The sequence below is a fragment of the Solanum stenotomum genome, chromosome 8 (genome assembly GCF_019186545.1).
Source record: "Solanum stenotomum isolate F172 chromosome 8, ASM1918654v1, whole genome shotgun sequence".
NCBI lineage: Eukaryota > Viridiplantae > Streptophyta > Magnoliopsida > Solanales > Solanaceae > Solanum > Solanum stenotomum.
The window spans coordinates 6,642,470-6,667,160 of NC_064289.1; the positions used below are offsets into that span (position 1 = coordinate 6,642,470).

At 31.2% G+C, this 24,691-nt stretch overlaps 3 protein-coding genes across 3 annotated transcripts; 2 read left to right on the forward strand and 1 right to left on the reverse strand.

Annotated features, from left to right (window-relative positions):
• Nucleotides 1-1,605: 1,605 nt before the first annotated feature.
• On the forward strand, nt 1,606-6,175 carry LOC125872180 (histone deacetylase 6-like). Its single transcript, XM_049552883.1, has 6 exons — nt 1,606-2,240; nt 3,759-4,199; nt 4,317-4,459; nt 5,225-5,315; nt 5,386-5,525; nt 5,737-6,175. The coding sequence occupies exons 1-6, from the start codon at nt 1,692-1,694 to the stop codon at nt 5,786-5,788; spliced, it is 1,416 nt and encodes a 471-aa protein (XP_049408840.1). The 5' UTR covers nt 1,606-1,691; the 3' UTR covers nt 5,789-6,175.
• An 838-nt stretch (nt 6,176-7,013) lies between these two features.
• Nucleotides 7,014-8,193, forward strand: LOC125872188 (uncharacterized). Its single transcript, XM_049552890.1, has one exon. It carries the CDS (start codon nt 7,088-7,090, stop codon nt 8,096-8,098), a length of 1,011 nt encoding a protein of 336 aa, XP_049408847.1. The 5' UTR covers nt 7,014-7,087; the 3' UTR covers nt 8,099-8,193.
• An 11,316-nt stretch (nt 8,194-19,509) lies between these two features.
• Nucleotides 19,510-21,709, reverse strand: LOC125872196 (protein LATERAL ORGAN BOUNDARIES-like). Its single transcript, XM_049552901.1, has 2 exons — nt 21,575-21,709; nt 19,510-20,307 (listed from the first exon to the last, which is right to left on the reverse strand). The coding sequence occupies exon 2, from the start codon at nt 20,300-20,302 to the stop codon at nt 19,775-19,777; it is 528 nt and encodes a 175-aa protein (XP_049408858.1). The 5' UTR covers nt 20,303-20,307; nt 21,575-21,709; the 3' UTR covers nt 19,510-19,774.
• Between the last annotated feature and the right edge of the window lie 2,982 nt (nt 21,710-24,691).

Consider the following 24,691-nt stretch of genomic DNA (forward strand, 5'->3'; position numbering starts at 1 on the left):
TAAAAAATTGACAAAAAAGATAATAGAAATCTCGGCCAAAGAAGCATGTCATGTCACTTTTCTCATTTTTAGCTTTATATATATATAATTATTACTATCTTAAAATTTGATTACTCAAATAGATTAAAATCTTGAATCTATGAACTTCAAATCCTTCTTTCGTTTATAGTTGTACTAATTATTTAAATGAATTTTTGAGGTTGTTTTGATTTTTTTTTTACCAAAGTAAACTATTAATTCACCAAAATAATACTTTCTTAAAAAAAATTCAAAACTAAAATAAATGTATAACACAATAACGATTAGACATTATTTTATATATAAAATCCAATATGCAAAAGTGATGGTGAACAGAATTAACGAACCATACAATATTACCAACAGTAAAATATTTGATACGATATTGGTGTACTCTATCAGCTTGTAATATCCGACATTTTTTAATAGATTAAAATCTTTGCTTCATAAATTTTAAATCCTTGCTCCATTTATAGCTTAACTAATTGTGTATGTGAATTTTTAAGGTTGTTTTGGATTGAAAGAAAATGAGATCGACCTTTTTGAGATTTTTTCTTCTTTGAATTGATTAGGAACAAAAATGGAAAAATTATTGAAATACACGCCTTATGTTTCCCTTATTTCTAATACTCCCTTCTATTTCTAAAAATCTTTAAAATCCCTTATTTCTCTCCTAATTCTAAATTATTTTATAATGTATCCGAGCTACATATTATGTATCCGCTTTGTTTTACTTTTTCGGGGATTAATGTAATTACAAACTAAATAGGGATAAATTGTAATTTCATATTAAAATTATGTGATTCCTAAAATTTATACAATTTTTTTTTTTGAATTGAATTCATTTGATGTAAAAACTTAAAAGGCCACTTTTGAATTAGGTTGAAACTTTTCGTTCATGGCCTAATGTGTGACTTGAGTTTCATGTTTGAATTGTTAGCCACAAATTAGCAAGTTAACTTTGTGAGGTAGAAATTCAGGATATTTCAATACGTTATCATAAATGAAAATAGTGTAATGTATTGTTTGTTGAGGAAAAGCTATAATTATGTTAAATAACTTATGTTCTTATAAAAGAAATATTGATTGTTTAATCATGATCGAATTTAATCATGAAAATTGATTGATTATCTGAATTTTCAGCTTGTCGGCGAGGGTTCAATGCCCCACGTTATAATCTTCTCCGCCATTCCCATTCCCCTCATGAATATCCTTCTCCCCTCATCTTCCTATTTATAAACCATAACTTACTTCTATCCAATTTCTTTTCTTTTTCAAAAAACTCCAGTCTAACAAGATCAAATTCTATAACCTATCATAACTTCTAAATAATTACGCAATATGAGGAAAAACCTATAGCTAATTGAACAAATTTACTATGTCTGACTTATTAAAATATCTCGAACTTCTACCTCATAAGTAAAACTATTTTATACACACAACTCAATTATCAATGGAAACATAAAATTTGCTAAATTTTATTTTGTTAAGTATAGGCTATTGTTTAAATTTCTTTTAAGAGGGTTAGAAGTTGAAGACTAATTTTTTGGATCTATAAAAGGAGAGTATTTTTTTCGTGTCATTTTCCTGGACTCAATACAGACTGTCGAGTCTCACGGAAAAATCCCAAATTTCATCATCACTATCACTCCGAACCCAAAAATCAGTGGCCAATGGACTCCTCCACCGTAGACGGCGGCGCATCGCTTCCATCCACCGGTACCGACGCTAGGAAGCGTCGTGTCTCTTACTTTTATGAGCCAACCATCGGCGATTATTACTACGGCCAAGGTCATCCGATGAAGCCGCACCGTATCAGAATGGCCCACAATCTCATCGTACACTACTACCTACACAGGCGTATGGAAATAAGTCGTCCTTTTCCGGCGGGAGCGGATGATATCCGCCGTTTTCACTCGCCGGATTATGTTGACTTCCTTGCTTCCGTTTCACCGGAGACTCTTCATGACCATACCCATTCGCGTCATCTCAAACGATTTAATGTTGGTGAGGATTGCCCTGTTTTCGATGGGCTTTTTGGATTTTGTCAAGCTTCTGCTGGTGGATCTATTGGGGCTGCGGTTAAGCTTAATCGGCAGGATGCTGATATAACGATCAACTGGGCTGGTGGTCTGCACCATGCAAAGAAAAGTGAAGCTTCCGGTTTTTGCTATGTGAATGATATTGTTCTTGGTATTCTTGAGCTCCTCAAAGTCCACAAGGTATAAACTTTTTACTCTCTAATATTTTCATTTTCGTTGTTTCTTTACATCATGAATAGATTCATAACAATGTACATGCCATGGCTTGCTCGACCATAAGGCCACTAAAGCAATGGCTTCGCTCCCAATTTATATTAGGGCACCACTTGTTCATAAAGATGTATTCGTTGTGTGTATATATATATATATATATATATTGTTAAAAAAATCTTACTTGCTGTTAAATTTGAAAATAAATTTTTGGATAGAAAGTATATTACTTTTTTTTGAGGAACTGGATAGAAAATATATTACTTTGTACTTATTTATTGGGTAATAATTGAGAAATGAAATAGTTTTTAGATTATTGTATTATCCTTTCTTATGTGCCTACCTATTTTGTTGCTTCATTTATATTGTGACGATTGACATGCGTCTACATTATTCTTATTATTCCTATAGTTACCTTTTTCATTCTGCTTTCACTATATTTATTTTCTTAGGGCTCCTTGGTAGGAGAGACAAGGGATAGCTAATCCTGGATTAATTTAGGATGAGTTTATCCCATGTTTCGTTGAGATGAAATTGCGGGATAACTTATTCGGGGGGTGGGAGAGGGATTAGACGGCTTCTTGAACTATGGAATAGAAATGATGATACCATCATGTACTTAATAAGGGAAAGGTGCTTTTAACTTTCTATTGCTTGTCTACATTTGGTGAGTTACTCCGTGAGGTAGGATTAAGGTCTGCGTACATGGTACACCCTACCCTCCCTAGAACTCACTTGTGGGATTACACCGGGTATGTTGTTGCTTGTCTACATTCAGTAATAGAAATTTCAGTGTGAATATGGTATGTGGCCCTGCCCTTGTGTATAGGTTTCTGGAAAACCATTTTGAGGAGGGTGGGGTGTACTAAGGGTAAGCATGATGCTCATGATTCATATCCTTGTCGATTGGCTGGTTCAGATTTGTAGCGTTTGGTGTAAATTCAGATAAGTTTGATGTTAAGGGGTAAATGTTCTGTCTTTAAGAGTAATTGAAGGTATGGAAGCTTGCTAATAAACTTCACTTTGATTTTGCCAATTCTATGCTGGAGAAATATGGAAATGCCTGCTTGTTATCCTTGTAGTAGCTGGGACAGATCTGTTCCATCTCTATGGAAGCATTTAGCAAATCAAAACAAATATTGACATGTTCAAACTCAAGTTGCAATCTAGTTCCAACTTTATGTACACAATATTTCTTATGAACTCCTCTCGTTTTACTACTACTTACTACTTAACTAGGTTAAGTACTACTATGTAAGATTTCTAGGAAGTGGAACTTAGTTAATCTTGATCACTTGTTATTTTTCTACTGATCAAGTATATTAATAATAGAATCTGAATAATTGTAGTGTGAACGGCTGAATGCTGTTGCATACAATTATAAACTATAGCTTTGCAGCATCTGTTCCTTTGATTCACTTTTTTTTGCCTTGATTAGAGGTTGTTCTGAGTTATTGTTCCTCTGAAATGCTGAGTGTTGCTCTGCAGCGTGTGTTGTACATAGACATTGATATTCACCATGGTGATGGTGTTGAGGAGGCTTTTTTCACCACAGATAGAGTCATGACAGTATCATTCCATAAGTTTGGGGACTTCTTTCCTGGTACGGGGCACATCAAAGACATTGGTGCAAATCAGGGGAAGTACTATGCCCTAAATGTCCCATTGCATGATGGGATGGATGACGATAGTTTCGGTAGACTATTTCGTCCCACAATACAAAAAGTCATGGAGGTCTACCAACCCGATGCTGTTGTTCTTCAATGTGGGGCTGATTCACTGGCTGGAGACAGGTTGGGTTGCTTCAACTTGTCTGTCAAGGGCCATGCCGCTTGCCTTAGGTACCTCAGATCCTTCAATGTCCCTCTGATGGTTTTGGGTGGTGGAGGCTATACTATAAGAAATGTCGCTAGGTGCTGGTGCTATGAGGTTTCTCTCTCTCTCTCTCTCTCTCTTGTTCCTTTGCGCCTGCATTTCAGATTCTCTACTATTACTACTATTTGTTTAGAATATGTGCCAAGTATCAACTGTTTTTCTTTGTTGCAGACAGCAGTTGCAGTTGGGGTAGAACCTGAAAACAAGTTGCCTTACAACGAGTATTATGAATATTTTGGCCCAGATTATACTCTTCATGTTGAACCAAACCCCATGGAGAATCTAAATTCACCTAGGGATCTGGAGAAGATGAGGTAATTTTACTATTGTACTACTTCCTGTAGTTTGAGGGCTTTCGCCATCAGATTATCCCTTATCTGGAGAAGACAGAGTTGATAGTAGATTATCCCTGATACTGGTCCATCAAATTGATGCCTCAGTGGACTCCATGTTGCTCAAGTTCGAAACCCTTTGTCAGTGAAAGCAGGGGTTTGTCTTCTGGGTTGAGTTGGTTGCACCAGGCTTGCCTAGTGCAGATTACCTCTCCTGTGTGGTTTGCGAGCTATTGCATAGGAGCGGGAGTTTTACCTTATGCGCACCCAAAGGGCAGCGGCTGTGGGTTTCCCTAGTTATCAAAAAAAATAAAATTGATGCCTCAGTGGTGTATATGAGACAAATTTTGTTATTCTGTCTGTAACTAGATTATACCTAAGTTGCACGGACTCTTCACTTTCGATGTAGCACCCGTGTCTCCAAATATACTCTACTTCTGGAGAATCCGACACGCACCTGTTGACATTTTTGAAGAGTCCGAGCAACATAGGATTATACTAGTATGACAGCAAGAATATTTGTTGATTCTGTTTATTTTTTGTTAATGATGGGCAACTATTTACTCTTTAAACATTTTTTTTGAATTATTATGCTGAGACATACATTTCCTCTCTATCCATAAGTTCCTCACATTCTTCTTCAAGCAACTGTTGAACTCAGACAATTGTTCCTCTCTTTCCTTTTTTCTTCTATAGAGAAAGACAATTCTTTAGACGTTACCTGACATAATTACTTGGTGGCTGCAGGAACATATTGCTTGAGCAAATCTCACAATTACCTCATGCACCTAGTGTGCCATTTCAAACCACTCCTTCTACAACAGAAGTTCCAGAGGAGGTTAGTGGCACCTTGGTCATTAAATCTCTAAGTGTATAGCCCCATCTTATACTAGAACTACTGATTGCAGAAAGAGGAAAATATGGATCGAAGGCCTAAACCACGGATATGGAATGGTGACGGTTATGAGTCTGATGCCGATGAAGACGAGAAACCTAGACAGCGAAGTTCAGATAGTAATCTTACTCCAGTAGAATCATCTGACATGAGGTATGGGGTCAAGTTGCATCAAGTACCTTTGTGAAGTTCCATATATGTGTGTGTTTTCTACGCACACCTGCATATCTGCTTGTGTCTTTACATTTTTGGGAAGTCGTTACTTTTTAAGTCTTACTTGTTTGCACCTTGCAATGTGCAAATGACTGTTGTGGGACCAGCCTTGTAGAATATTTAGATTAAAGTGCTGTGGCTTGTGATGCAGGGATGTGGACGACCAAGCCAATGCAGATGACATGGTTGATGATCATCCCTAGTTCAAAGCTCTTCTACATCTTCTCAAAATGCAATGACTGATAATATTTTTGGGTCGGAAGTAACAAGCCTTGATGTTTTGACCTTTCGCCTCTCATGAGCAATTGTTTTGATGTCTCTCTTATGCTGAAAATGGAACTAGAAAAATGAGTTGTCATAGTAGATTGTAGTTAGTTGGATATAGGTTAGTGATTGATGAGTGAGAGCACAATGCTGTCGCTCGTAAATGGACCGGTGAGCCACAGAGCAGACAGGGCACACTTTGTTCTTATGGATACTGCTGATAACATACAAATATTATCGGTGTTCTGTAAGAGTTATCTGTCTAGTTCTGTGGATTTATCCATGTACTTTTGAGACAGTGATAGTTTCATTTCTTCTTTGAACAAGATTATTGTTAATCTTTTTGGTTCCTTAAATGGAGGGCGCTGATCGCTGATTAGTCTTCCAAGTATCATTTAGTCGCTATTAGTATCTTAATTATGTAGGCAACGAGGTTCTTTGCAACTAATTCCAAGTGATTGGCGATGATGTTGCTCCGGTGGTGGGGTGGGGGGGATAGGGGATCGCTTATGTGGTACTTTGCGATTAGGTGTGTTTTAGACCTGTTTTGCTGCATGGGATAGAGTGTTGATCAGTCAAGAACATTCAATGGGAATGATATGATGAATGTGTGGGTGTATTAGGAGTTATATGATTAGGAATGAAGTTATATGGGGTAAGGTGGGAGTGACTTGTTTAGCGGACAAGATGAGAAATCGAGATAGATGATTTGTCTATGTGAAGAGAAGGTTTGCGGTTATTGTTGCATCAGTAAGGAGGTGTAGGGCAGAGGTAGGTCGAAGAAGAATTAAAGCGAGGTGATTAAGACAAGACATAACCTTGATAAAATAAATGGTATGGAGGTTGTGGCTAGTCGACAGCAGAGTTGTCACACTTTGTTTGGGAGAGTCATGTGGTTAGTCTCGTCTTCTCCTTATTGAGTAATATTATTTAATATTCACATGGTATCTTATTCTTCATTTGTTATTTTATTGTCGTTAATATCCTTTAATCTTGCCTTGTTTATCCCTCGTTTGAACCAAAAAAATTTCTACACCACAAAGTACAAGTAAGGTTGTGGACATTTTATCTTTTCAAAACGTTATTTTCTTCTATTCAATTTGTACTGAATTGATATCAAGATCATTTCCGCCAAAATGACATCTTTTTTGGCCTTAGAAAATGTAAAATCTACTTGTACTATTTATAACCTGCCTCTCCTCATGTTCTCTTTCTGCAACACTTGAACATTTAAGAAGATGAGCATGGCAGCACAAAATTTCAAAACCTCCATCCAAATCCAACCCTCATTTCAATGTCATCTCTTTCCTTCTTCACTACCGACAATCTTCAAAATCCGCCACAAGCCTCAAAGCCCCATAACTCTCAAATTCCACCCAATCAAAGCTTCAAATCACAAATACATCACTCCCACAAAACAAGAAGAAGAAGAAGAAGATGATGATGATGGAATCCCCATTGAACATATCAAAACCCTTGTCAAATTCAAGTCCAGGCACAATTACATCCGGGTTCTAGAAGTTTCTAGAAGAGCCGACCACCCATTAGCTGGTTCCCGGCTTCTTCTTCTCGACGCACCTGGAAACATCCACAGCATATCATTCCTCTTCAAAACAATCACCAACGCCTATTACGACGTTTTAGCAACTCTTCCCCCAATTTTACCACCTGGTCCATTAGGAATTCTCGGGTTCGGAGCCGGGTCGGCTGCGAAATTGATTCTTGAATTGTACCCACAAGGTGTTATCCATGGATACGAGCTAGACCCATCTGTAATCTCAGTTGGAAGAGAATATTTAGGGCTTTCGAAAGTTGAAAAACAATACCCAGATCGTCTTTTCATCTATATCAGCAATGCACTGAATGCCAGTGTGAAAGATGGGTATTCTGGGTTGATAGTTGATTTGTTTAGTAAAGGGTGTTTGATACCTGAGCTTCAGAACCCACAAACATGGGAGAAATTGAAAGGGAAATTGAAGAAAGGAGGAAAGATAATGGTGAATGTTGGAGGGAGTTGTGTAGAACCAGAGGATAGTAGAAAAGATGGGAAGATGATAATGGAAGAGACATTAATGGCAATGAATAAGGTTTTTGAAGATGAAGTATTTGTATTGAATCTTGGAAATAGAAAGCAAGAAGATAGTAGTGTTGCTATTGTTGGTGGATTGCCTGATTTAGAGAAATGGAGGATTTCTTTGCCTAAGCCTTTGAGGTTTTATGTTAATATGTGGAACAAGTATGGTGGATAATGATAAAAAAAAAATGTAAGTCTAATTTATTTCTTGTTTGATTTTTATATTGTGTAGAAAAATGAATGAAATTTCTTACATTGGTTTTGCACAAATTCTTGTACAATTATGATTTGTATGTTTCTTATTTCATGAGTGTTTTTTCTTCTTTACCAAACCTTGCAAAGAAAGCTAGGGTTGCTCTTGTGAGTAATTTTATTTTATCTTACAATATGACATGGTAATTAATAGGTGAGCTTTCCTTTTTCCTACCTTCACTTAGGGAAGGGAAGTTGCTAAAGGGGGAGATGGAGTGTGACAAATAAAAAAAGTATGAAATGATAGGAGGGGCGATCAATCAACATTCAAGTGACGATAACAAAGAATGAAACGATATGAGGGGTGAGTCAATCAGACTTGATGATGACATTCAAGTGACGATACAAAAGAACGAGAGAACGAAACAATACGAGGGACTTGATGATGACATTAACTTTTAAGCGACGATACAAAAGAATGAAACGATTTGAGAGGTAAATTTGATGATCAAGAAAAGCAAAACAAAATCAACATTTGAAAAAAGAAGAAGTGCAAGGCTATGAATACCATAATCATTACCAACAAGCATACTAGAATAGAAGGAATGAAATAAAGCAAGCACTTATTGATAAGTATAAACTTTGGTACAACTCATAAAACAATAGAAATCATAACTAAATTCTAATTTGAGGAGGTACAAATTCATGAAAACAATAAAAATCATAACTAAATTCTTATTTAATGGGCATTTTAGTCTTTTTAATATCTAATGAAACGTGTCCAACCTAAAATCTCAACAGCCACCGCAGCACTGCAACTCTCTATGGAAGCTGCTTCACCTCATTCTCTTATTTTTGTGTCAAAATTTCTCTATTTTGATTTCAATTTTTTCTGTTCCTCTTTGTTTCAAGGTAAGGTAAAGAGAATCAAGTACTCCCAATATGGACATGGACAACAGTAATTACAGTTCATTCCTCAGAAAAACGAAATAAGGACCATATATAGTAAGTAGTACTATATATAATCATGATTTTGTTTCTTAACAATTGAAAATATCTTGCAACTCATTTAATCATTTCAAAGCTATTTGAGATGATTGATTAGACTTGAATATAATACCTATGCTCTTGAGGACATAAATTAGAGAGAATAGGAAGATATGTTCTAGATTTATTTCTTGTTATGGCTTCAAGAAAAAGGCAGCGCCATTTGCCATATAATTGTGAATAGAGAATCATGTGTGATGCTCTCATTGATGTAAAAGTATTATCATTTGCAATCTAAATGGATGTAAATACTCTACAATAATTACTGTTAGTTGTCATTTCATGATAATAAGTTACCTGCACTCTGTAATTTCACATCAAAACAAACTTTATAGTTTTTCATTAAGGTACACATTATCATGCCTTCCTTCAATTTAGTGACTTGGATTGGTTCGGCCCAAAGTAGGCCTTTTCCCCTCTTTAATGGGCTTGGGGGCCCATGGGAAGGCATCATTCACAACTACGGCCCAAACCAGTATTTTATGCCTGTGTAAAGGTAGAGAAGTATTTGTATCCGTGTTTATACAAAATCAATAAATGCATGATACGTGTCTTTAGTTTCATACACACAATTATGAGTGTAAGTAAGTTATTTCATTAAACACCAATATTTAGACATTTAAATTGTAGCCCAAAGTTGTTTAAATTGTAGCCACTTCTAGCGTAAATAGCCGATTCTTGCGTGCAACAACAACAATAACATTTCCGGTGAAATTCCATAAGAAGAATTTGAGAAGAATAGAGTGTATGTAGACCTTACTTCTACCTCATGGAGGTAGAGAAACTATTTTCGTACCCATTATTTAATTATGAATGAGTGAAAATAATTTGAAAAGGCTATCCTTGCATGATTATTTGTGGGTACAGGGAGATTCTTTTATGTATAGGAATCAGAGCCTCTCTAGTCCTAGAGGGAACATGCATGCATGAATTAGGAGTATAGGTAACCTATCAATTGAAAGGTTCCAGAAAAGAAATTGATCATCACTTTGTGACTTCAAATTTTTAACTAAGATGGAGAAAGTAAATAAATATAGATAGTCATATATAGATCACTAGGCTGTGAATTGTGTCACTCAAGATAGTCATCTTTGGATGTATACTTTTTTCATGTTCCCACTTTTTTCTTTTTCTACTGCTTTGAGCTGTAAAGAGGTGGGGGAAGGTAAGAAGTGTCAAGTTGTCATCTTGTACTATAACTAATCAGAAGTTTTGAATTTGAGCATAGCAAATACTTTATTTAAATGGTCATTTAATAGAGTGTATAAAAATAGATTCTTATTGATATATTAGTAATGCTCATATAAATTATAATGAAATTAACTATGTTAAGAACATTTTCTATCCAATATTTAATTTGATGTATTACTAAGGAATTTTTTTCATCTCTATCCATGCTTATATATCTATTATTAATAGTGAATGTATTATCACTAAATATAGTGTATAACTAATAGTTCAATACCTATATTAGTAATATATAAGTGTAAAATACAAAATTAAGTAATATCATGACTGATAAATATATTAGAGGTCACACAAGGGATAAAAGTAAATAGTCTTGAGATAAAAATCAATCTAAATGATAAAATTTGGTATGTTGTTTGATTACTGTGTTTGGAATAACTTATTCCGTCATTTATATCATAGTGATGAGATAAGTCATCCCGAATAACTAATTCCAAAGTAACTAATCTAAAAATAATTTATTCCCAATTAAACGACCCCAATTTTCTACTCCCTCTGTCCCAATTTATGTGACTTACTTTCCTTTTTAGTTTTTAGTAAGTCTAAAAAAAAATGACACATTTCTATATTAAGTAACAATTAAACTATAAAATATCTATTTTACCATTAATGAAATGATTTACAGTCACACAAATTTCTATCATTCATTTTGGACCAAAAATTTAAAAAGTCTTTCTTTTTTTCTTAAATTTCATATCGAATCAAACTACCTCACATAAAATAAAACGGAGGGAGTAATACATTCTACCAAACTATCCGAACGAGTTTTACGCAATGCAAAGTGAGGCTCCAAAGCTAGTAGGTGTCTGACACCAATTTTTTTTTTCTTGAAAAAAGCAATTTAGGCGGCTCCTTCGTCTCTGTCTCTCTGAATTAACTTCTGGACAACATAAATAAAATTAATAGATTAACTTTTGTGCATTCGTGTTTTAATAGGAGAGAACTAATGAATATTTTTATTTTATTACACTTTTACTTTAACTTAACTGATATTAATGATGTGAGACTTATTTTTATCTCACCAATCACAAGTTGGTGAACCCAAAATTTTATACCTAGGTTCACAAAATTTTGAATTTACTTGTGACATTTTAAAAAAAAAGTATAGGGAACTAATCGATTCATTCTATCACTATAACAAAATGAGCTTAATAAAGAGTGTTAAAATATACATTGATATTTGTTAATTGACATAGCGCATTCAATATTGGTATAAACTTTAGTAACATTTGCAAAAAATACTAATTACCTCTATACTATTTGATAGCAATCAAGCTATTATTATTAATTAATTAGTATTAAAAATTATTTTTGATACAGTGTGTTTTAACTGTACTTTTGCGCAGGAGTAATTTTTAGCAGGAGATCTAGAAGCTAGTTTTTGTAGCTCTCACATGTGCATCACTATCACTAGTTTTTGTTTGAATAGTTATATGAAATATACATTTAGCAATTTTTCTCTTTTCTCACAACTGTCAACTAATTAAAATTTGTTTCAATTATCACGTTTAACCACTTAATTGAAATAGTCAATAAAATTTATCATATGATCAAAATACGTTTCGAAACAAATGGAAGATGTGATACGGGATTTTCAATAGATCATAATTTGTCAAATAAACAGATCGAGATAAATTTGAATTGAGTTAATAAATAATTAATTGATATACATGGATGGAGAGTGATGGGTAAGTACACAAATAGCTACTTTTCGGTTCATCTTAAAAACTAATCACTATCATAAGATTTCAAATTTCACAAATGAAAGTCAACGATATCGTTGTGAAATAACCGTACCTCTTATTATCTATGCAATTTAAAACTCCATAATGACAATAACTCTTTTTCGATTACAAAATTAAAAAGTAGTTAGCTTGTTCTATTACTATGAAATAATTAAGGTCAAGATGAGTTAAATATTGGATCATAGTTAAATCTATATATTGAACTCTTGCCAAATTTTAATTTCATTATATTTTCAAATTTTTTTATGTAAAAATATTATTGAAAATTTGAAAACTCTAGTTGGTTGCCCTATTTTTTTTTGTAGAAGGTGCTTGAGGTACTCGAAGAAGTATAAATCAAATAGAAGGGTCTGTTCATAAATCAATGAAAAATTATTTATCTAATTTGATTCGAGATGAGTAACAAAGTTTGTCTTACTATAATGGACATGAGAATCCCTTTTGAAGGGGAAGAATCAGTTCAGAAATATAGTCATCTTTGCCCTTCACGTCAATTCTACAAATCTTTTATTCAGCTTCATTTATATTAGACTTAAATGCGTTATAACTATCTGACTTTATCTAATAGCTAGCTAGGGCTTTTTCTTTATTGATTTGTTATAATTTATTTAATTACCTAATAATTTTCTCTCTATTTGTTATAGCTTAGAGTTGAACAAAATATATCAAAGAAAAATAAAAAAAAATACTTTAACATGGTTTTTAATTTGTAGATGGATTGTATTGAACAAGTCAAAATGAATTAACAAATGTATCATTAACCCATCCAATTTTGAAAGAGTTTGTGCGTGTGATTAGTTTTATTGTCACCTCCATTTAACTTGTATACTCATTATTTTTCCAAAGAGTATAACTGGTGACCAACATATATATAACTTCAAATAAAATTGCACCTCCTCTAAGTTTAAATCAAAGTGAGTGTTCTTGGAAAAGATTGAAAATAGTGATAAATACCATTATATTATTGTCAAATAAGTTAAATTTGTGGTTGTATTCACAAATAGAGATTATTAAGATTTGTTCTTTATAATATATAAAATTTATATTTTAAATTAGAGTTCATAAGGTAAAATTGAGTATTAAATCGTATGTCGAATAGCCGAAATTCCAAGAATAAATTGTTGTTTCTAGACAAAAAATTATTCACATAAATTTCATATAAAAAAAACTTAAAAGTACAATATTATGTGTATTGAAAAAAGGGAAAAATTGTACATAATGACAAACTATTAATTCAAATTAAATGGTATAACCACACTTTGATTTAATTGTGCCCTGTAGCAAACTGTTTGTCAGTCGCCTCTCTCCCTCAAACTCTCGCTTGCCACTCTCCCTCTGTCGCTCGCTGGCCTCTCTCGCTTTATACAAACAGAAATGTGTAAATTGTGTTTCTGTTTGTATAAAGCGAGAGAAAATTGTATATACACATGCAAATACATATATCTTTGTCCTATATACTTATAATTATACAACACAAATATTCCCCTGTCCAGTTCTCTTTTGCATTTCTCTCTTTCTCGCTTTATACAAACACAAATTATACAAAATACAATGTATAATTTATGTTTGTATAAAGCGAGAGAGAGAACGATATTTGATATACAAACGTTTTATTTTGATTCAATTGTATACAAATTCAAATTTTGTACAGATATACAAACACATAAAATTAAATTGAGAGACTCTCAACGATTTATACAGACGAGAGGCTGACAATAATTTATACAAATGGCCTGCCAGCGAAATTATACAAATCTGAAGAGGATGTTTGTTATGGAGCGCAATTATGCAAACTTTGCTATAACATACAAATATGAATTTTGTGTTTGCTATATGTGAAAGTTGCTCTTTGAAAAAATCGAAATTGGCCTAAGCAATTAGCTAGGTCAAACTTCAGATAAAATTATGACTTGATAAAATCACTCTTCAAACAAAATATGTTAATTTTTTTTGCCAAACTTCGTATTGCAATTTTTTTACAACTTCAGCCTCGTATGTCCAAAGTACTAACTCCAAAATTAGTATATTTTCCAAAAAGGAATAATATATCAATTTCAACTACAACTTAAATGATGATATCAAAACCATATATTTGTACGCTGTTGGCCCCATATTCCAGTGATGAATGAAAGACAAAATGCAAGTAGTAGTATTTGGAAACAAATAATGTGAACATTGTACATAAAATAATATATGAAGCACATCGATCAATCATTCTCTGTTTCTGTTGTCTTACATAAAGTTAGACGTGGAAAAGAAGCAATATGGCAGGTGAATATATAGTATAGTATAGTAATTAATAAATATGACAGATTTCAAATTTACAGTGAACATTTTAAAAAGGTGGGTTGGTCCCCCTACCAAAAATTGTGATATATGTTTCTTTGTATCTTTATGGATTATTAAATCGATCGATCAGAAAATTTGAGTATAGAAGTGACTAATTCTTTTGTTTCTATTTTGTTGGATGTTTTTGATGTTCCATCCATCCTCTATTATCTCTTACACTATATGTGTATTCCCCACATAAATGTGGGGTTGAATCATGTGTTAGATTATTAAAATTCGAAGAACGAGTTATATGTGTTGTGCACATGCCTTAGTTAAGTTTAAAAGGGGGAACTTTCAAAAACAACAAATATTCAGTGTTTAATACGATTTTTTAGCTACAATTTCATTGATTACGATTCGTAGCTATACTTTGATTTTGCTATGCATTTGTATATTTTTGCGGATTTTGGAGAAAAAAATACAATAAACTGATTTGTATCAAAATGAATAATATTAGGAGGAAAAAGGCGAGCGAAATCGAGAGAAGCAGGAGAGAAAATTGGATTTTGTATTGTATTATGTATTTATTTAATGCATAATTGTTTTGTGTTCTGTGTCAATAGTATTCGAAATACAACGAATACAATTGTATTCATCTTCTCTTTGATTGGATATAATTGATACATAATACATTTGACAGATAGGATAACTGTACATTAAAAATATCAATATAGCTTTTTTGAATACAATTGATATAAAATACAAAAATCTAACATATATTTAGTTGAATACAATTGCTACATAATACCTNNGGGGGGGGGGGGGGGGGGGGGTAGGTAGGCAAGGGAGAGAGTTTGCTATATATACAACATATAGTGATTCTTTGTTTAAACTATAATTATTTTTCATAAAAATATTGACATTTTTACCTTGTTACATAATTTCCTTTTAAGTTAGATGCAAAATATTGACTGAAGTTTAGGTATATGTCTGTGTTATGTTCTATCCAAATTATAGTTTGCTTGATGTCACACTGGTTAATTTAATTTTGCAAGTTAATTGCTTCGGAAACAACTTCAGACGTAGACTTTGGAAATTTTTGTCTGAACTATGAACTTGTGAAAGATCAAATATGAAACATTCTACGCGCAATTTGATATGACTTATCAAGATCAACTTCAGATATACTTTACTAAAATTTTGACCTTGGCAAAACTTAAGATATATAATGACTTGTCACGATCAACTTTACACTTTTTACTAAAGATATGGCCTTTGCAAGGCTTTAAACATATATGGCTTGCTAATGTCAATTTTGGACTCTCTCTTTTTACTGAAAAAAATGTGACTTTAGTTTGCCAATTTCAGACATGTTTGACTGAAAGTATGGCCTTATAACAAGATCAAACTTTAAATATTTTTGTCTAAAATTATAGCTTTGCAGGACCACACTTCACAGACACTTTTGTTTGAAATTGGAGTTCCACTTATGCTACTGATCAATTTGACTTGAGAATCATAGTGCCTACTTTTACTTATGCTACTTTTATATATTTTTTACTCATCATATTTCAATCTAATTTATTTAATTTTGTCTAAAATCAATTCATAATATATGAATATATGGAGATTTATACTAATATATTAAATCATGAATTTTTTTTTTTTTTGAAGTGGAAAAAAAAAAACTAGGACACACGAGTGCAAATAATTATTTGAGTACTGAAAATCCAAAGGTGATTCTTTTGATGATGTTGAACCTGACAGAGTTGATTCAACCGCCCCTGATTTTAATTCTGATAATACAAAGAAAAAGAGAAATTTTTTAGCAGAGTCCCAACCAATAATAGTTGTGTCATGTGTGACCTTCAATTGATTAATTGACACTTGGATAATGTGTCTATTTCTTTACCTTTTTACCATCTCTCCTACTCACATTTCTTTTCATTCATTTTCCTACTCCTAAATCCTAATAAATATTTTTTTACTTTATTTTATTAAGATGTTGATATATTGAATAAAAAAATTAATAAATATTTTTTTATCACAATAACTAAAAACATTTTTAGGACTGAATATTTAAAATACTCATATCATTCAATATTTTTAATAATATCAAATTAACTCAAAAATATTTAGTGTTTTCTCAATTACTAGCACCTAAAAAAATAAATTAATTCAAATTTAGTTCATATAATCATGTGCAAAAAAACAAAAAATTAACAACTATAAATATATGAACTAAAACAGAATTAAAAAAAAATATGAAAAACTAAATTTGAATTAATTAATTTTTTTTAGGTGCTAGTAATTGGGAAAACACTAAATATTTTTGAGTTAATTTGATATTATTAAAAATATTGAATGATATGAGTATTTTAAATACTCAATCCTAAAAACGCTTTTAGTTATTGTGATAAAAAAAATGTTTGTTAATTCTTTTATTCAATATAACAACATCTTAAGAAAATGAAGTTAAAAAAATATTTATTAGTAGTAAGAAAATAAGAAAATGAATGAAAAGAGGATGAGTAGGAGAGAGATGGTAAAAATGTAAAAAAGTAGACACATTATCCAAGTGTTAATTAATCAATGGATTGTCACACAACTATTGATGGTTGAGCCTCTACCATTGTAAAATTTTTTAGAAAAAGAGTAGCTTCTCATCTCCGACAACAACAGCTGGAGGGGGAGAAAATATTAACCAGATATGTATATTTTGTCTGTCTCAATTTATGTAATGTACGTAGTTTCACGATATAAAATTTAAGAAAGAAAGAATTTTGAAATTTGTGATCTTGAATATGTCATAAATGTTTGTAAATCATTTCATTTATGATCTAATGGATATTTGAAAATTGAATTGTTATTAATCATAGAAATGTGTAGTTCTTTTTTAGATGAACTAAAAAAGAAATTAAGTTATATAAATTGGGAGACATAGTGAGTACCATATACTCACTCTGTCCCTTTTAGTTGTCATAATTTTCTTTTTCAGAGTTTTTTTTTTTGTTTCCCACCCAATGTCCGGAGCCCACATTGGAGCTCCGACTAAATTTGGATTGTGCTCTACAGGGCCTTTTTGGAGGTGGCGCTCCCAACAGGATTTTCTCCATACTCAGGGCTCGAACCCGAGACCTCTGGTTAAGGGTGAAACACTCCCACCAGTGCACCATAACCCATATTGGTTTTTTTTAAGAGTTAAACGATAAGAACTTTGACTAACATTTTACAATGTATTTTTTCATCATATTAATATGCAATAAATTGTAATATATAGTACTTTTCGTATAGTTTTTGAATATCTAAATTTTTAGTTTGAAATATCGAATTAATGTAATCTAATTTAACTTTAAAAATTACTCAAATTGACTTTCGAAAAACGCAACATGACAACTAAAAGAGACGGAGAGAGTAATATTATTCTATCCATTTCAATTTGTTTGTCATATTTTGACTTGACATAGAATTTAAGAAAGTAAATAAGACTTTAACTCTTGTGGTTATTTATTAAAGATCTATCAAATGAATCAGAATAATTTTTAATTTTATGATTAAATATGTCATATGAAAGGTTGAAATTAAAAAAATCATTTAAAAAATAAAATAAGATAAATAAATTAAAATGGAGGTATTATATCTTTATACTGCTATATACAAGTACAGCAGCAACACGGATTTTTATCAAGAGAACACACATATGTGTATGTATATATACACACACCAAATTGGTACTATTTATTATTACTATCATGCTTTAATTCGTTGAAGACGCACGAGATAAAGTAAATAATTTTTTGTTTTCTTCAACCTTTAAACTTTTGAATTGGATGATAATTACACACTTTAATATGATATTGCAACAAGCATAGATCTAAGTTTGGCTTATTATCGCCATCTATTATCAAAAAGAATTTCTACAAACTTGACCCATAAAACAAGGGTGGTGGGAGAGGAGATGTTAGGAATATTAATTAGTGTTATCTAAGAAATTTTAGGCACGAACATGCACATAATAATGCAACATTATACATGCCCGTGGCGAAATTATAGCCTAAAAAATCGGACATGTAAACTCGTGCATAAAATTAGATATTTTATGTATATAATACTGACACAAACGCTATTAGAAGGCAAAATAGTGCGCAGTTAATTGAATGTTGAGTTGTCTAAAGCCTAGAAGACTAGGGATCAAATGTCACTTAATACTTATTTTTCTTCTTTTTCATGTTATAAAAATCCTAAATTCGTCTCTGTTTAAAATATGTTATATATTATATGTATCCACGAAGCATTAGGAAATTAAGTTCGTATTATTGGGGCCCAATAGTGATTTTAAAGCTCTATAAATGTTGAGAAATGAACTTAATTATAATCAAGGCTTGAAGCAAAAATCTGACTTTCCTGAGGTTGAACAAGTGAAATTTACCCTAATGGTTCACAAAAGACATTATAGTTACATGCATATATGAATACATCAAAAATAACTTTTAGCGACAATAACTATATATATTAACAAAGTGTATTAAAGTTTTTACCAGTATTAATTAGTTAATTATCATTAGATTCAATATATATTTTAGAGATACTTACAAAGAATGTTATAATAATTACCTCTAAATATACATATTTAACGATATTTAAGTTATTACCTTTTAAGTAGATCTTTTTGTGTAACCTATATACCTTAGGGATAAAGGTGTTCCCTACTTCCCTTCCCATTCTCATCAATTTGTATTGGTTATTATATTAGACAGAGAATGCATATATAAGTAATAAATTTGATGAGAATTAATCACTAGGCATATATTTCACTTCTTTAAAGTTCCTTTTGAAACTAGCTTAGCAGCTTTAATTTTCACATTATAAACAAAAGTGGTCCATATATACAACTAAAGCTGAAACCAATAACATAAACAAGAAAGTATAATACATGCTATATATATAATAAATTATAAAGAGATGACTAATTGGCTAGCTAGTAATATAACTCAAGCTAGAGAATGTCCTTTTATAATGAACAGATAAAATAATTTATTTATTTATTATTATTGTTATAGTAAAACCATAAACAAATCCCTCAAAATAGGACACTTCACAATCACACACAGACAGTTTTACTAGACTCTCTGAATATGACACAATATATAGCCATAAAATACTTAGACAATGACTTTTTTTAGTAGCTCAAAACTACAAAAAAGTCTATAAAAAAGAACCAAATTTATGGTCTAGCTAGTAAATTGCATGTGATGAAGAGAACTAGCTAGAAAACCATAGCACACTAGTAGTAACAATATATTTATATAAAGCACACAATTTATTTTTCCCCTTAGGAAAATTAGGTTTCAAATATTTCCTCCTCCTCCTCCTGAGGTGTTTTGATCATTCCAAGGAAAATAGCTTCCTCCTCCTCCATGATGATCATATCCCATTCTTCTACTAATTGCCATGTTATGAAGTGTTGATCCAATATTTTCTCCTTCATGATGATGAGAACCAATTAATGGTGGTGACACATCATTGCAATTTGAAGCATAGCGCATTAAATCCGCCTTCGCCGCGTCGAGCTCCTTCTCAAGGCGCTCGACTTGGCGTTGGAGGAAAGTTATTGCGCTAACACAACCATAAACGGGGTCCCTCACTCTGGCCTCCGCCTCGTAGGCCAGAGTGTTGACCGCGTCCTCCCTCTGATGAGGGAGGACTTCGTTCAAAAGCTTGGTCACATTGCTAGCCCCAAAAATTTTGTGAACATTGGCAAATTTGTGTGGCTCCTCAGGTGGGAAATGAGGTGCAAAAATGCAACCAGGAAGACATTTTCTCCTAAGGAATTTGCAAGCAGCACAAGGGGAGTTGTAGCAGCTGGATGAAGCCATATAAGCTGCAAACAAGGTTAATCATCAAGTAATTAATTTTAGCTCTTCTTTTAATAAAACATTTTTATACTATTAGTTACTACAAAAATTGAAATTATGTCATGACTAACCTAATTTCATAATTTTCTCCTACTCATGGATATATTTTCTTGAAATTCTTTGTGTAAAAATAATAAAATCTTGTATAACACATTTAAGATTTAGAAAAGAAATGAGGAGAAAATATCTTTTAATTATTCTAGTTTGAATCAAAAGAGTAGATCACAAAAAAGGAGGAGAAATACCTTGAGAAAATTAATTATTTTATGAAATCACTTAGATAAAAGCATGTTGGATAATAAAAACAATGATTTTGAAAAGAAATGAGGAGAAAATATCTTTTAATTATTCTGGTAATTTCAATAAAAGAGTAATTAAATCACAAAAAAAGGAGGAGAAAATACCTTGAGCAAATTAATTATTTTACGAAATATAATCACTTAGATTAAAGTATGTTTGATAATTAAACGATGACTTCATGCTTAAATTATAAATATTTCTGACAATTTTCTGATAAACAAATCTTGATCTTCTTGTTGTTCGTCTTATTTTTCTTTTTTAATGACTAAGAAGGAACTCTGCATGCTTTCTTCAAATTTATAAGTATCAAGAATTTGTCTTATATATATCATCGATCCTGCAGCTACTGCACAAACACTAGAATGATCAGGTTGATTTCTCAAATTGTCACTCATCTAACCGTTATTAAGTCAAAAAATCACATTTATCGTTGATTGTAATTTTCAACAAAAAAACATAAATAAATTCAGGAATAATAATAATTAGTTGAGTGACCAGAAATCAACTCAGATAATCAAACTCTACTTGGATTTGTTTGAATTGAGTTATAAGTAATGAGAAGTAAAGTAAGCATATATATGTAAGATCTGAAAAATGTAGTTCCGAATACATTTTGTAAATGTAAATAAAAGAACAAGTAAACCCTAGATCAAGAACTATATATGACATGTATATAGTAAAGTATTTAATGAACTTTTATCTAAACCTTTAAAGAAAAAAAAAAGGTATATAGTCTAGCAACTAAATTTAGTTAACAAATAAAAATAACACAGAACAAATACAAATTGAATTAAAACATTTGTGAGTACTTTACCTATTTGTGTGAACTAGGTTTAATTCTATGATAAGAAGAATGAAAAAGGGAAGTACCTTTTTTTTTCTGAGAGAATTTGTTATAACAAAAGTAGTAACATAAAAAAGAAAGTTGTTTACCACTAGTATTGATATTGATGAATTGAAGCCAACTCAAAAGGGAAAAACCCTAATTGCAATGAAGGGAAACTTGGCAAAATCCAATATACAAAAAAGTTGTTGATGATGGAGAGAAAGGGTAAGGAGGCAAAGAGCATAATTTAGTGATGGAGAAGGAATGAAGGCAAAAGACAAAAAGACAATATAATAATAATAAATGGTAGGGGGGGTACATAAAACATTATGATAAAAAAGATGACTATGACTCTCTTTCGAATATTATTATTAATAATAATATCAAAAGATGACTATGACCTTGTTTCCCCATTTAATTTTACCTTCTACCCCTTCATTTCCTCTTGCTTAAAGAGAAAAATATGTATTATTGCTCTTGGCAAATGTCTAGGTTATTGTTGACAAATTTGGTTAGAAAACAATGGCAGAGATCAAAGGGAGTTCATATAAGGTAAAGATAATTTTTTTTTTTGATTTTTATATATAAATTGTTGAATTTCTTAGGTATATATAAGGAAAAACTACAATTTAAAATTTATTTTAGATCACAAATTCATCAAGTTTGAAGTGTGAAACACTAAATATTGAGAATGTGGTGAATTGAAACAATTATCTCGCTTGTATACACTATGGCAAAAATGACTTATAACAGTAATAAATATATACATAAACAAAGAGTGCTAAAACTTTTATCGACATTAGTTAATTGTCATTGGATCCAATATCACAATAGGCTTTAGGGACATTTATAGAGAGTGCTAATTGCCGCTAAAAAAATCATATTTGCTGACAATTAAGCTATTGTCATTAATTAATTGCCATTAAAAATTAATTTTGATATAGATGTTTTCCTTTCTATTTTGTTAAGGTTGATAAGGTAAGACCTAGCACCTTTAGTTGTTCTTATATGTGAGATTTTTTATTTTTTGAATAAAATTATCCACTATCCAGTAGTATAAGTTTGCTGGAAAAAAACCCATAGCCACCAAGGATCTATTTGAGTATATGTGTTCACTTCTTTATTATTGTTATTTTTGTTTGGAGTATTATATAGGGGAAACTAATTAATAAAAAATATATTTTGTTATGTTCAAAAAAGGGTGCTATTAGTAGTCTAAAATCAATATTTTTTTAGGATTATGATATCATATCTGATCTTTATACTCTATACCACCTCTATTAGTAGGTCATACTCAGTGCGCATGGTCAACTCATTCTTCAATTGACTCTTTTAAATCCAATATTATACTCCCTCTGCCTATTTTATTTGTTCATGTTTAAATTAACACACTTATTAATAACAAAAATAGAATAATAATTTTACTATATATATCACCCTTATAAGTTATTTCACTCGTTGAAAAAAGAATTGAAATTAATAAGTACTTAATAATAAGCATAAAATAGGTATAAAATATTAAATTATCTCTTGATTTCTTAAATTAGCTAGACAAGTAAAAATAAACATTGATATTTATAATATAGTAGATAAGTAAAAATAAACTGCGAGAGTACTAATATTACTCTTTTCTTGGTCGTTAATGCAAGTGATAAGTAAATAATGATACATTAACGCTTGATTTTCTAAACTAGACAATTAAAACTGAATATCTATTATTTATAATATAGCAGATAAGCAAAAGTGAACTTGGGGAGTACTAATATTATTACTCTTTTCTTGGTTGTTAATGGTGACCATTATCTAGTGATATGGTCATTTTAACATGTGATCAGTAAGAGATTTGGTAATTAAGATATATAGATAATAATAATAATATATATGATCAATTTTTTAAATTTAATACTCACTGATCATACACACAGAGAATAATGGAGACCTAAAAGTTGCTCTTGACAGACTTGAGAACAATTATTCTTTTCCTACTCATAAGGAAAGGTCAACCATATCTATCTAGGCTACAAGGAACACAAAAATTAATGAATTATCTAAGTTACATCTATTGATTATAAAAAGATTTTATGTAATATATATATAGCTAGTTATTTACTCTTTTAGGAGTAAATTCTTTTTTAACTAGGAGTGATTTTTCTTAGCCCTTTTTTGTATATAAAAATTAAAACCAAAAGTGGAGGGGAATAAATTAAAGTGGAAGAGAGAAAGATAAAAAAGATAGTGAAAATAATAGTGGTGCATATATATGATATGATATAAAATATAAAATAACGTTAACATTTGGCTAAGTGAGTGCTTTTTATATATGCTGTAAAGGGCGTGATGTTTATTAAATTAAAATTAGTAGTGGATTAATCAACTTTTAAATGTTGATCTTGACGATCAAATTTGTTTGCACTAACTATAAAAAAAAATCGCATCTTAATTAATCATTCAAATATCACTATAACTTCTCCATTCATTAATATTGACAGTATCTATTACGATTAGACATTATCATTATCAACTATCATATAATTTTACGTTTTCACGTTTTCTATCTTTGGTATTCTGTTAAAATCACTATATATGGGTATAGTGTCGAAGAATTATTTTGTGACAAATGACGTTTTACCTTTTTACGTATGAAACTGTGGAGGAATAGTGAATGATGTCACTTATAATCGAATTTTATGACATATTCTTGGATCACTAACAGACGACACTTTTTAATACTTTTTGCAGAGAATCGTTATTACTATTATTTATATGGTAACACCACTTTACTCAGCTTGACATAGCAGAAAAAAATATTAAATTTTGGATAATTAATGGATTTGAAATCTATATATAAAATTTGCATGAAATAACTAATTAATTGAGTTATCTTTAAAAAAAAAAAAAACACGTCTAAAATAAAAAAGGAGTACCATAAAAGAACAGTTTGCCACCAATTACATCATATAGAGACATAATCCAAATTGGAATATATAAGTTCTATTGTATAAATATAAGATAATTAGAGTTAAATATTGTTTTTCTTATCTCATTTCAAGTGGTATATATTTTTCTTAATTTTTTTTAACCAATCAAATACCGTCACATAAATTGAAACAAAGAAAAAAAGTGTTAGCGTATTAAAAATATAAGATATATTAAAACTGCATTAATCATATGGACTATGGTCGCATTTTATAAGTTATTAGTTTAAGTTATACTCATGTTAGTTG

What these genes read in the sequence shown, in the direction of transcription:
- LOC125872180 (XM_049552883.1), top strand. Translation starts at nt 1,692, where the DNA reads ATGGACTCCTCCACCGTAGACGGCGGCGCATCGCTTCCATCCACCGGT. An exon ending in CAACAGAAGTTCCAGAGGAG is followed by an intron (nt 5,316 to 5,385) that starts GTTAGTGGCACC and finishes TACTGATTGCAG; the next exon opens with AAAGAGGAAAATATGGATCG. An exon ending in GTAGAATCATCTGACATGAG is followed by an intron (nt 5,526 to 5,736) that starts GTATGGGGTCAA and finishes CTTGTGATGCAG; the next exon opens with GGATGTGGACGACCAAGCCA.
- LOC125872188 (XM_049552890.1), top strand. Translation starts at nt 7,088, where the DNA reads ATGAGCATGGCAGCACAAAATTTCAAAACCTCCATCCAAATCCAACCC.
- LOC125872196 (XM_049552901.1), bottom strand. Translation starts at nt 20,302, where the DNA reads ATGGCTTCATCCAGCTGCTACAACTCCCCTTGTGCTGCTTGCAAATTC.